Genomic DNA, 15,213 nt, shown 5'->3' on the forward strand with positions numbered 1-15,213 from the left:
AGCATGTTTTATGCCAGAACTTTTATGAAAAAATACTTTTTGCGACAACAGGTGTTTGTACCAAAGACAGTTGACAAACCAGTTTAATTAGACTGGTCAAATACTGTATTTGTTGTGGAGATGATGGACGTAGGATGATACTGAATGAAAGTGATAACTGTTCAAAAAGACGTTACATCTTCACTGTATTCAAACGAAACACATGTAAAACAGAACATGACTTTGTGTCGAATGTCAAAACGAAGTATTCCTGAAATGCTTTTAGAAATATTAAATTATATATTAACAATTAGCTTTTTAACTTGACAGATAACCAAATAATTGATTTCATCCCATGAAAATTAAAAATTATTAAATGTTTCTGCTTGTTTGTGTATCCATTTGTTTATGCGTTTGTTTATCAATCAATCTTTTTGCTTATGAAAGAAGAACAAAGATTGTTGAAATTTAAACGTTTTACTTGAAGAAAACAAGTAGAAAAGTCACGCATTCTGTCTCGTGTGGTTGACATGCACAACAGAATGTGATGTATTATTATATTCTTACGCACAAAATGAGACGTGCCTTCGTAATTATGCGGGAAGAACAATGTTATTAGATGCCGATTTGAGGGGCTAGGGGCTCAAAATGGCGTATGTGGAAGTACACACGTTTTGTGACATCACATGAAAACAATGGATATTACATACCAGTAATATAGCATGTATGAAAAAGATACATTTTTACTACTAAACTGATTATGTAGCTGGTCACAAATCTTGTCATAAAGGTTAAAATCCATATGGATTAGAACCATAATGCAAACACAAAATATACTAAAAAAGTTTATATTCAGCACTCACTTCAACTAGTCTACATGTGTAACTTTGGCTGAATGACAGTGAACTGGAATCCTGCAATGATCATGGTGAGGTGCTCAGAGTGCTGATATACATTACTCTCATATTCTTCTTTTAAAGTTTATAAAGCAGTGTTGATTTGTCCATTTTTCTGATCTTTATGTTTTGAAGTTTAAAAAGATCCATCTGTTCTAATATTTTCCACCATATAACATCCAAAAGTCACCGTAATGCATTTCACTTAACATCTGGTACCATTTTCATAAAAACATATAGACTGGTTCACTAACTAACTGGCATACAAATACAATGAATCATTTAGGCAAAGTTCACTTTTGAAGGAAGTGTCTGTTTTCTTGGAAAGGAGTGTATACAGCTGCTATAAATAGCAAATAAGGAAGTGATCTAATCCTATTCTTATGTGGCAGTCACCTCTTTAAGAATATTCTCAAATTTATAATAGGGAAATTAAAGACACGACAATTACATTGAGAAAACCCAAATTTGTATTGCTTTATTTTAATTTTATCTTTTGGTCTGGCAAAATTCATGGAGTTTTCAAGGACCCCAATGCCCAGTGCACTTTAGGTATACTTATTCCTGACAAGGGGCTTCCTGATATTTGTGGAATAGGCTGGAGACTTTATAATACAAATTAGAAAAAAACAAATCTTACGAGAATAACAACACTTTATTTCTACAAAAAACGAATTCAGATCTTTATATGAAGAACAAAAAACACCCCTATAGATTACATAGCAAATAAGGTACACTAGGTTCAACAGTTCTTTAATTTCTTAACTACAACTAAACTGCAACTACTGGAGATCAGAGTCTGCTTGTATGACAGTCACAAATCATCATATGAAGAACAAAATATATTGGATGGATATAAAGTAGACAAAGTAGAATAGTCACAATCTTTTCTTTAAATTCTACACTCAAATATATAATTTGCACACATGACCACACTACAACCACTGACTTTTTAAGTACTAAGTTCTTTAACATGGTCAGCAATTTCCCTGTTGATAGTTTCCATTTCTGACTGCTTGTGCAGTTTCTTTTTCTTCAACGCATAGGCAATGGGTAAGTTCTTACAGAAAAATACACAGATAAATCTTCCGTATTTTCAATGCCACGTACATGTGTTTATCCTTTGGCGGGTGTGAATGCAGCCTCCTGAATATTCAGTAGCAATTGGATTTTAGGGAGATTGGCGAAGCCCACCTTCTCTCTCCAACACACTTCATGAAAACACATCGGCCGACCTCATATATAGCGATTTGCATAATGTATGCATACCTGAAGTTGACGGCAGTGGACAAAGTCGATTTCTGGAATAAAATCGATGCATGATGCATTCTAATTCATGTGGCATCTTAAAATCATCCGCCACAAAAGTATGCCACGTCTCATTTTTTATATCTGTGATCACTCACTGAAATTTTACATGTACATTTACACGTAGATGCAAGTACACTGTGTAGGAAACAGCCTGTCTGTTAACCGGCATAAAGCTGTAATTTACGCCCAAAGTTTAGTTGCGACGCTGAAAAAGTCAATAATAGACTTCCAAATTTTAGATTGTATGCCAAAAATCAGAAGCTTGGACATACAATAAGAACAAATTATTGCCATTTATGTGTACATTTTTCATTATCTTTTGTTTTGAGAGTTTGAACAGCTCATTCACCATGATTTACAGTACAAAAATGTACTGCTGCCGCAGAAAATAAGTTGACAAAGAAGAATGATTGCTGGAAAATATTTGCACTTTTTTTAACTCTATAATCCCATCTGCATACAATTATAAATATCTGATTGGTCATGTGTTGTAAACCACCCAATAACAAAACAGTTTTATTTCGATTACATGACATAATGGTATGAAAAGAAATGTTCGTACATTCGTTTGTCGATTAATTTTTTTCTTCTTCATGGGATGAGACTTATTTTCAAGTACTTTTCAGGACCTTTTCAAGGTAAAAATACTTCTCAAGGATAAATAAAAATTCAAGTACATTTCTAAGTACTGTGCGAACCCTGAAAAAGCGTAATGATTACAACAAAAGTGTAATGGTTGGCATGTGTGTGATTTCCTTTAAAGAAAACACTCCTCCAACTTGCTTTTGGGTCAAAAGCTTCCAAAATACTTGTATGTGGATTGTGAGACCTCCCTATCAGTAGAAAGCGTGCCACTTGGCACAAGCAGAAGTAGTAACTTAAGTATTTATGGGAATTTGCCAATCCCTGTGTCAAGGGGAGATCACTTTAACTACCACCTAGGTGGGCAGAAAACTTTGAGCTTTTCAGCTAAAATGATTCAGCCTTGGAGGGCTGGATTTGCAAGGCAGTAGCAGTTCTCCTAAGGTATGTTGACTTGGTAATGTATCTGAAGAAATGAGTGTACAGGTCAGAAATTATGAGCCAAGCCACAACTGTGTTATATCCAAATTTGTGTTACAATGTTACTTGCATTAGTAGGGTTTCACTCTGACATACCACAAGATACATTTTAGTGACAACCCTATACTGATATGTCTACCTGTTCTTATGAATAGTGATAAGATTTTCTAGGTGTAGATATACAAATGATGTTGGACGTAAGACTGGCACCATTTTCATTTAAGACCAACTTGATATTATGAGAAGTTTTTCTGTGAAAACATTTTATCTATATGATCATCCAACAGCAGAAGAAATATGATTTCAAGATGGCTGCCATGGTGGCCACATTGATTGTCAAAGAGCTCAATTTCTTTTAAGATCACCTTGATTCTGGAATAAATATGTGTGTAAAGCTTCATGGCAATCCCTTCAGAAGATCTGGATGAGTTGTGATATCAAATTTGTTCTAACACAGATGACAGACACCTGGCCATTGCATAAACTCTTTAGTCTTTAACCAGTAGAGCTTAAAATTATACAAGGACAGATGGATGGACTGGCAAACAAACAGACAAAAAGGTCCAATCTAATATATCCTATTTACTTTGAACAAGAAGGGGAAAGATAAAAGGAACATATACACATGTGATAAAAAAAATCCAGTTTAATGGCTTCTTAGGAAGTGCAAAACAAAAGAGCTAAAATCCTTAAGCAATATGAAAGAAAATGTACATTAAAAAGTTTCTTCTGTTACACTTCGTATGACATTGTTACACTGCAGATATCACAGTATTGGCATGTATGTATCTTAATGAGAGTCTATGCCAGTGCTGTCCAACCTTTTTGACACCATGGGCCACTGAAAAATGTTCTTCTTGAAGCCGAGGGCCACATCAGAAAACTGAAAAGCAACGACTATATAGCTGCTTGAGCTCTGGCGGGCCATTTGAAATCAGTCCACTGTCCACAGGTTGGACAGCACTGGTCTATGCCTTAGATATTATGAAACCCTGACGGTTTAAGGCCAGTAAAAGTAGATTAATACCTAGGAAAATAACAATATCTATGCACACTGTACATAGTGTTGAATACAAATTTTAATAAACTAAATTATATGGTGGGCAAATCTGATCCTCAAATGATTACCATCAATTCTTACAAATAATCTAGAATTTCTGAAGGTTCTTTCACAATTTAGTATAAATTATCCCAAAGTGAAGGAAAGTTATGATTAAAAAGTTGTTTTGTTTATCCTGAAATTTAATTTTATACTGAAATAAAACTATTTCTTTTTCACTTAGATATTTATAAATTAAATATTTACACATATGTATTTTTTTGGAGCATAAGGATGCATCAATACATACTTATTCAAAATTATGGAGACTGTTAAAACACTATTCTGATATTTGTAAAAATGACAAGAGAATTGTTTGCATCCTTAACACATCTATATAGCTACAAACATGTTTAACATGCAAATTTGGCACTTTGTATCCCATTCAGTTTGTAAGAAAAAATGTTTGAATAAATGCACATCCATTAAAATGACACAGAATGCATGATATGCAAGACAAATGTAAATAATAAAAGATGCTAACTGTAAATAACAATATTGTAGTCTCAGTAAATCATAGTGAATTTTAGATTACAATATACTAAAGACACAAAATTTAAGCAAAGTACTAATAGGTCAAAAATATAAATCATTAGAAGTGATACCTTTTTTTAGACAGACATAAAGAAGTGTAGTTGCTTTGTTCTGAATAAAAGGGAATATCAAATAGGAACTATAGCCAATAATGAGTAACACTGAATAGGAACTGAAGAATATGCTCAGGTCCCTATTTTTACACACAAAGCCTGGTGGCTACTAAATCAAAACCTAGCATTAAATCTCCAAAATAGCCTTTCCAGGTAGTGTGTGTGTGTGTGTGTGTGTGTGTGATTTGATTTTTAACGTAGCTTTAACAATTTTTCAGTCATATCGCTATGATGTCTGCAGTGTGACAGTTTATAGTTATGTCTAGCACTGGGGCATCATGCCACAGACATGTAGCATGATGTCCCACCCAGTCACATTATCCTGACACCAGGCCGACCAGTCCTAACACTAACCTCTTAATGCTGAGCACCTAGCGAGGCAGTTGTTAGTACCATTTTTGTAAGTCTTTGGTATGACTCGACCAGGGATTAAACCCTTGACCTCCCACATCCGAGGTGGATGCTCCAACCACTAGGCCACCAGAGCGGTTTCCACGCAGTCATTGGTATCTCAGTTTGATTTAGTAGGATCATGCCATCACAAAATTTGTGAATTAAGTTTATTGCAACATTGTATACAATTTTGTGACCATTCACATTACGTGAAGCTCAGTACTGGTATATGAAAAAGGGTCAATTTGTGAAATTACTGACTTGAGTAAATTGACTTTAACTGTATATATCACAATATTGAATACAGCTGCATTTGACTAAAACATCTGTAAACTTCTGTATACATGTAACTGTTTTTTTGACGTAAATAGGAAGAGTTATCAAACTTCCTACTGATCTGTGTCTGTCTCTAAACATGGTGAACTGCACATACTGTTTTATCTTGATACGATTACCTCATCAGCATAAATTTCTATTTAATTTTGTGTGATCTTGAGAAAAGAAATAAATGTAAATCAAGACAAGAATCAGTCTCACCTGTTATGCAGGAAAGACATCAGGAATCCTGACATATTCAAGGACAAACATTAAGGATTTAGTACTTTACCAAAATTTCAACTGAGTAAGTAACTGTTGCAAATGATATATGACTTAAAATCATGGGACTTTAACACTGCTGACACCTTTATAGCTTATGCTGGAAAAGTGATACATATGTAAGACAATAATACATATTATATCAAACCTGAACCTTATATACAGATAAACAAAGGATCAAGGAAAGTCTTGTCCCAATAATTGATTTCCCCATGAAAATAAGAGAATGTTCTCTATTCATTTATATAATCATTCCTTTGGGCTGTTTTCTTTCTGAAACAAAAATCCTAGCAACTTGCATTGCTTTAAGCATATGTGAAAATTTAATGAAAGCAGACAAAACTGATGGTCAAGTTATAAATATCTGCAACCATACATTTACTGCAAACTACATGTATAGAGGTATCCCACTTACTCATGTTCAACTGTACATGTATTAAAAACTAAAAAAAAATTGGTATTTCACTTACTAATGTCGAACAAATGTGCATACACTGAAAACTACTCCAGAAAGGTATTCCACTTCCTCTTGAACAATCACCGATTTGTATCTGTACACTGAAAACTATCCAGACATAGGTATCCCACAGGCTTATGTCCAATCACCCAAAGATACATGTACTGAAAACTACACTTAGATAAGTATTCCACTTGTCTTGACAAACCAGCCATTTATATCTGTATAAATATTGAAAACTATGCAGTCATAGGTATTGCACATACTCATGTCCAACCACCAATGTACATGTACCGAAAACTACACTTAGATAGGAATCCCACTTACTCATACACAACAGTTGTATATGTACTGAAAACTATGTGTAAATAGATATCCCACATGCTAATATCCTACAAATGTAAGTGTACTGAAAACAACACATAGATAGATACCCTATATACTGCTGTCCAATAATACAAACGACAACACATGTACAGAAGACTATATACAGACTGGAATTCCACTTACCCAAGTTTAACCACCCAAACAACAGTACTTGTACAAAAAACTACACATAGTTAAGTATTCCATCAACTCATGTCCAAACAGTGCCAATCCAAATGTGATTGAGTAAATAGTGACTTGATCTGTCAGCAGTTCAATGACTGACGGTTACTACCCATGACCAAGAGGTAAATGAGCTGTCCACAACCATAAATTAAGTGTTTATCATTGATACTAATGGGCCACTTATCGATCACGATGCTGGCCATGTATAAATCATTCCATGATCACTCTCAGCAGCTGTTATTTGTCATAATCCTGGCTAAGGGAGTGTGTGCACCTTGACAGTTTTCACTGTAACCAATGCAAATATATACTACTTTCACATTATTAATTTTGTTCCATTGGGAATTTTTTAAAAATTATATTCTCACTGTTCATATTATTTTTTATTTAAAAAAAACTGAAATCATAAATGTTTATATTCTAATGTCTGAGTAGATCAGAGTAGGTTATTCAGTGAAAAGATCAATAAATTTTATATGACCTTGGTCTGCATAATGAAGCGAATGAAAAACCATAACAAAACTTAACAATGATGCCACTGACATCACCATTATTACTATAAAAAAATGTGACTGCTGTGTCTTCTTTTCCACTAATGTGTCTCAATAAATAAATCTGTTCTCTGTACCACTGACTTGTTTTGATAACAGGACCCAATTAGCACTGATATAGGGAGGCTCTTATTGCTGCTTGCAACATTTCATCATCATCTTGCTGATAATCCTGTTTGAAGACAAGAGAGATGTCAGAAAATGGAGATTATTACAGTTACCCATTAACATGCAATATATACATTCTTATAAATTGAGTCCAACTGCAAATAACACAGACCCAGACCTGCCCTCACATAATAAGGTGGCAAATAAGGTTCCTTTCAACTTTTTAGGAGTAATCAGTGTAGCTAACATCACAGACTCTGATCTGTCAATGCATTATGTGATGGTAGATCAAATTCTATGTCATTTGCAGTTGGATTCGACCAACAAGCAGTATATATGGTAAACCAAATTCACTATTTTTAATTTTGAAATGACTCCTTGTGATTTGCAGTACTTATCAAGCATATGGTGACCAGTTCACGAAAATTTGCAGCAAAATGTCAATTTTATACAGATTTAAAACTGTATACTCACGTTGTACAGTAAAAACTACTTTAATTTAAATGAACTGCTTGCTCTTGTACAACCAATCAAATAACATCAGATCAGGCCTTGAATTTATCAAAGCCATTTCTGGTGCCAAGCAGTGGGACATTTTCACAATGCTCTGTGGTCCAAAATTAAGAATGTGCATGACACGGTCAGGCTGATATACAGAATACATGTACTACACTCTGATTGTGTAATAAACAATTAATTCATATAGTCAAGTTAAAAACTCTGATGCTCAACTGGCCAAAATGTATTTCCAGGATTATGATATAAGACTGTTTCTTCTTTTAACTTCCAAGTATTAAATCAATTTCAAGATTTTCAATATGGCCACCATGGTAGCCATATTAGATGTAAGATTGTCATTATTTTCATTGTAATCCAAATAGGCATCATAAATCTTTTGCTGAAGATCTCTTGTTAATATGACCATCCATTCAGGAGTTAAGTAGCAATAACAAGATTTTCAAGATGGTCATTGTGGTGACCATACTGAATTTAAGATAAGATAGGTGCCATTTTCATTCAGGAGTCACTCGATATCTTAAAAATCTTAAAAATCCATCTTTTGAGATAACCATCCACACAGGTGGAGTAGTAATAACAAGATTTTCAAGATGATCAACATGTCAGATTGGCACCATTTTCATTTAGAACCAACTAGATATAATAGGAAGTCTTCTAATAAAAAAACACATGTCAATTTAACTTTCCACTTAGGAGAAGTAATGATAATACAAATTTCAAGATGGCAATTGTACTGAATGTCAGAACAGCACCATTTTCATTTGGGACATTATTAGAATCTTCTGGTGAAAACCAATGTTGATATGAGTTTAGGAGAATTAGTAATAACAATATTTTCAAGATGACTGCCATGGTGGTCATAATGGATATCAGATCAGCACCAGTTTCATCTAGGCAAAATCCAGAAGGAGAAGTGATAATAAGATTTTCAAAACGGCTGAGGTTGTGGCCATATTGGATTTACAATCAGCACCATTTACATTTAGGGCCAACTAGACATCATGAGAAGTTTTCAAGTTATGCCGTATATTAAGTACGACTTTCCACTAAAGAGGAGTATCAATAAACAATATTTTCAAGGTGATGGCCACATCCGAATTGGATGTCAAATTGGCCAAGATGTTCAAATGCATTCATCAGTAGCTATACAAGACTTTCAACAGGCCACCATGGTGGTCTTACTGGATGTACAAACAACACCATTTTCATTCAGGTCAAACTAGACCTTGGGATGAATATGTGTGTAAAGTTCCATTGCAATCCTCCAAGTAATTTGGGGGCAGGGGTGGGGGGGGCAAGGCAATAACCAGCTTATGCTAATGGATGGATGAATGACAGATGACGGAAAACACATAAGCACTTCTGGGCTATGATCAGTAGAGCTAATAATCATCATGATAAACCTTTCTTCCACACTTTATCAAAGAATAGTACATAAGATTTACTTTCTGCTGATCACTGTAAAAAATCTAAATAATAATAATAATAATAATAATAATAATATTAATAGTTGTACTATGATAAACAATACTTGCTCAAGGGCTAAGTTAACAACTGCTTAATTGAAGTGACCTGTATTCCATGTGATCCCAGTAAGCAAAGCTGCAAAATATTGGTGGCTATGACAGTTCCGTGAAGGAATATAGTGATGAGAAAACCAATGCAGTGAATTAATGGTAAATTTAATTTTACAAACTTAAACTAATTTGCAAGATATATGAGTGAAATAATGATCAAGTTGCAGAGCCACGTTGGTGTGGTTTATATTTGTACCACAATGGACTGGTAACAGACACTGCAGTTTATGCTTGTACTACAAAGAACTGGTACCAGACTGTGATTTATTACCAAAACTTTGAATGAAAGTGTACATAATAGATGGATGGAGGGAAAGAAAATGGACAAAAATAAAAGATATTGAAACTGAAGAATTACGAATAGCAAAAGACATATGTGAACCACTTGTCCAGTATGTGTACAAAGTTTAATTGAGATACCTTGAATGGTTTTAGTTTTATTCTACAGTGTGTATAACAGATGAATAAATGAGCACAAAAGTGGATAAAACAAAACAATGTGGATAAAAACACAAAATGCATTAAATCTGCAGAATTGTCACAAGTGGCACTTCTGGACAACTAGTCCAACATATTAACAAGTTTCTTAGAAATACGTTGGGCAGTCTGAGTTATGCTCCAAAAATGAAAGTGTGGGTGGGTTAATGGATGGATGGAAAAATACACCAAGGCATAAAAAATACTGACACTGAAGAATCGTGAATAGCAAATGTCACATCTGGATCGCAATTCCAACATGTGTATCAAATTTAAAAGAGACACCTGTAATAGTCAGCGAGTCAAGTGCTGGAAATGAAAATGTTTATGGAAAGGTAGAAGGACACAGCAATATTGATTTTATTGATTACCTACTTGGGTGGAGGGCATTTAAAAAAAGTACATGAAGTTCAGATAAGTTCTTAAACTTGAGTGAATGATCCCAATAGCACATGTACCGAGGTGGTTGTATTTCACATGGAGGATAATCTGTAAGAAACCACCCTAGTACATTTGTGAACCCTGTACTGCACTGGTGCAATGTGAACGCTTAACTGCTGTACTATCCTACACTTAGAACATTTTGAAACTGTAGAGGGGTCTGTTTCAGTTTACAAGAGAGTGTGTTTATGAGTTTATCAAGAAAAATACAGTATTGTAACAGAGTCTGAAAAATCTTGATTCTGGAGGCTTAGGCCTTCCTGAGAGCTGGATATGGACAACTGCATACAGATTAACAGGCTACTGCATATTATATATTGCTCTATAAACATATTATAACAACAGCAAAGTAAATACGGGTAAAACCCATTATAACGTGATTCGTTATAATGTGATTCCGCTTATAACATGATGGCAGCATGGCTCTCAGTTTTTAATTTAATGTGACCTCTCTTTTTAAAATCCTAAATACATGCTCTTGGAAAAGCCATTATTTGTATCCCTTGCAGATTATATGATCAAGAAGTTAGTTCAAACTGATGACATTGAAATTTCAGTGCACATTTTCTATAGGGAATTTTTTCAAATAAAAAAAAACAAACTGTTATGTATATTTGATTTAATATATATTTATTTCAATTTAATTGTTTGTTTGTCATTTTTTAAAATTTGTTTTATTACATGCTGTTGTAATGTAAATTTATTCACTAGAGATGATACTTTTTCCAGAAAATAGTTTGACCTTGACTGTTCGTTTTGTAAACACCAGGTGTTGATCTAGATCCTGACCCTGATTCAAAATTAGTAGCAAAAACATAAATAAGTTCTATTTTTATTTTAAAATGATTGGTTGTTGTCGAGGTCATGACGGGACTACTGATTTAACATATAAACAATTTTTTTTTCTATTTCTTAGAGTAAAATGATTGTTTTTTGTCAGGGCCACAGTGGGTGTACATGATCTTTAACAAGTACATAATTTCGACAAGGTTCTGGAACATGATCATGAGACCCCTTTTTGCGTTTTTTGCGTTTTAGAATACGATATAACCTTTGTTTTGGAGAGATATTCTCAGTAGTAGTTGGGCTCTTAAACTGGAAGTTGTATGTTGTGCTGTTTAGAGTTATTTCAAATTACTTGGATTCAAAAAGGATTAATTCTTTTTTCCTGAAAAATTTGTGTGTTCATGTGAAATTCTTGAACAAAGATACTCTTATAAAAAATTTATTCAGATTTCCAAAACCGGAGTGATATTTCTTGTTTCTACAAGGAACTGTAGACTTCAACACTACAGATTACAGCATACGTCATCATCTTTCATCTTGGACTCTTTGTTGGGACTCGAACTTGAAATCATTAGAACATTTTGTTATTAGGACTTCAAACAATTTTATTCATGGATTATTCTTGGATTTGATTCTTAAAACCTAAGTTCATATTTTTTCATTTTTACATAATTTTTCCTGGGAAATAAACAATTGTATTTTTCAAAGCTTGCTGTTTTCACTCTTTCTTGTGTTACTGTTTATTCGAGCATAAACACATAACATATGATAACAATATCCCACTTATATCGTGATGTTATTCTTTGGACCCTGAGCATCGCATTATAATGGGTTTTACCTGTAATGGTAATTATTAATGACTTGTTTGAAGGCAAAAAGTTATAGGGATTGCAGTCTCATATTAAAGCGTCTTATCTGAGCTACTAAACTTATGAACTTGTTTCCAATCCATTTGCAATAAAATATTTTTTGGCAATAAAATATGTTTAAACTAAACAAAATTAAAATTAAACTCAACTACCAGCCTCCTTTCCCTGTAGCCCACTCAGTTATGATCTAATCTTGAAATTTCTGTACCCTATGTAGGACAGAAGGAAAAACTTACCATGTAGGTAAGAAGGAAATCTACTATGTAGGTAGAAGGAAAAACTTACCACATTGGAAAGAATGAAAAACTTACCATGTAGGAAAGAAGGAAAAACTTACCATGCAGGTAAGAAGAAAAAACTCAACATGCAGGTAAGAAAGAAAACTACTATGTAGGTAGAAGGAAAAACTTACCACATTGGAAAGAATGAAAAACTACTATGTAGGTAGAAGGAAAAACTTACCAGATTGGAAAGAATGAAAAACTTACCATGTAGGAAAGAAGGAGAAACTTATCATGCAGGTAAGAAGAAAAAAACTCAACATGCAGGTAAGAAAGAAAACTACTATGCAGGTAAGAAGGAAAATTTTACCACATTGGAAAGAAGGAAAAACTTACCACATAGGTATCATATTCAAATCTATGCCTGGTATTTAGATGACTGTTAAAGTCAGCACTCTTGAGATTTCCGTCGCCCCATGGCATGGAGGAACACACTGGACAGACCTAACATAAAGATGTGAAAAATTACAGTACAACAAGAAAGAAATGATAGATTTAATTGGTTTTAACGGGGAAAAATTACATTTTAGACCAGTCAGCCACCCAAGGCCCCAAGTCTTCTGGTGAAAACCCCATGTTAATATGATTTTCTGTCCAGGAGGAGTAGCAATAACAAGATTTTCAAGAAGGTAGCCAAATTTAGACATCACATAAGCACCAATTCATTTAGGACCAAACAGACACCACAAGACATCTTTTAGTTAAATCCCCATCTTGATTTGACCATCCATTAAGGAGCAGTTGTGATAACAAGATGTTCAAGATAATTGCTGTGGTGGCCATAACGGATATCTGAGTAGCACCATTTGGGGTGTACAGGCCAATAGATCGTGGGATAAATATGTGTGTAAAGTTTCATGGCAATCCTCCAGGTACTTCAGGAGAAGCAGTGATAATAAACTTGTGCTAACAGATGACAGACAACAGGCAATCGTACGAGTTTTTCCGGTTTATGACCCGTTGAGCTAAAAGCAGGTGATTAATATTTCATCTTAAAAGTCTAAAATAAATTTTCCATAATTTCAGAATCATCTTTTTCTGAATCAATAATAATCATAAGAATAGCCTGAATGGCACATAATATGCCTGACCTGTATTTAATAGTCCTCTATGCAGGAACTTGTGGAGAACTGCTGACTCTATGGACTACTGGGTGTCAATGATCTGGATCTTTGGACAAGATATGTGGTCTTGAAATAAAGTTACTGTGCAGTAAACATTTTACTAGAAAATACCATGACCTCTGACCTCCAGACCCAAGAATCATGTTAAGTTTAGAACTGTTTCATAATTTCAAATCTGCCTTGAATGTGAAAATAGACAAAAAAAGCAGCTTAAAAAATTGATTTATATTTTATTTACACGTGTGCATGCAAAAGAGATCAAATGTGTTTGGGTAAATATAGGACAAGGATAAACTCGTCTTTGCCTTTCAAATTCTAATCGTAAAATCACATTTTATATGGAGGCTGAGTATGCAGTAAATAACCAACTTTGAAAAATTATTAAAAGACGAGGCAGGTGTATACTGGAAGCTGCTTTTCATTACAGAACTATGTTGTTTTCTTTTGGTGGGGTTAACACCACTTTCAGCACATGAAAGGCTATACATGATGGCCAGCATATCTGGTGGAGGAACAACTTGGGAAGAATTACTGACCCATGGGAAGCTACTGGCAAGCTTTCTCACATACCCATGTTGGTGTCGAGCTGAAACTCACATGAACAGAAATGAGGTGCGTGAATGATCTGTAAGGGCAGACTAATCTGCCATCCAGAGTGTCATCAGAGAACTATACTGATATTTTTTATCTGAAAATAAGTCTACATCAAACGTAGGTCTATTTTGGAAAGACAAGCAGGCAAAACAAGCACATCTACTGCCAAATGTACCCATGTATAGCCAGTAGCAGTAAACAGACCCCCCCCCCCAAATCCGATATATAGCTGAAACATCAGTAATATCAACTCACCACAGCTGCAGTGTTCGTAGCATGCTCCTGGTTACAGTGATTACGCAAACCATGGATATCCAAATTTTTCAGTCCACAGTATGGGCAGGTAAATGTACTCCTGTTTGGTAAATCACTGAAAATATTGACAATAAGGGCATGATTAAATAAGAAATATCTAACTGAAGATAATTTGATTTAGCATCAAAATGAAGGTTAAGGAATTGTCAACTGCAAATGTTCTTGAGCTTGTATATTTTCTAAAAGAACTACATTTTATAACCAGAACTTGTGTAGGTCATATCCATTTTTTTACCTGTTACGTAAACTCTTTTGATTTTGAAATTACTCACCAGCATACATGAACAATGACCTAGACCCCACTGCAACCTAACTACCTTCTAGCCAATTAGCGCTGAAACTGTTGACATGTTGATCATAATGAGTAAAGATAGAGGCTGACTACAAAATCTGCAGCTGACTAGTTAGACCTCTCTTCCCACTTTGCGTTGCTTTCTGTAACCAATATGCATGCTAAAACGTATTTACTGCATATGTTGGGACATGAAAAAATAATAATTTTTTTTCGTGTTCCATAACTTAGAGTGACTTTTTATTTAACCTACATCATGTGTCCCAAGACTTAGGAAATGAAAAAA

General features: G+C 34.3%; 1 protein-coding gene across 1 annotated transcript in view; it reads right to left on the reverse strand.

Annotated features, from left to right (window-relative positions):
* Positions 1–3,876: 3,876 nt before the first annotated feature.
* Positions 3,877–15,213, reverse strand: part of LOC149782986 (E3 ubiquitin-protein ligase RNF166-like) — a 38,578-nt gene continuing 27,241 nt past the window's right edge. Inside the window, exons 4-6 of the mRNA XM_089934546.1 lie at positions 14,576–14,690; positions 12,939–13,046; positions 3,877–7,716 (exon numbers count right to left, since the gene is read on the reverse strand). Coding sequence (XP_089790672.1) covers positions 7,651–7,716; positions 12,939–13,046; positions 14,576–14,690 — 289 coding nt within the window. The 3' untranslated portion in view covers positions 3,877–7,650. The remainder of the gene's footprint in view (positions 7,717–12,938; positions 13,047–14,575; positions 14,691–15,213) is intronic.

This window comes from Sinohyriopsis cumingii, chromosome 15 (genome assembly GCF_028554795.1).
Source record: "Sinohyriopsis cumingii isolate HCF-2022 chromosome 15, ASM2855479v2, whole genome shotgun sequence".
Classification (NCBI taxonomy): Eukaryota; Metazoa; Mollusca; class Bivalvia; order Unionida; family Unionidae; genus Sinohyriopsis; species Sinohyriopsis cumingii.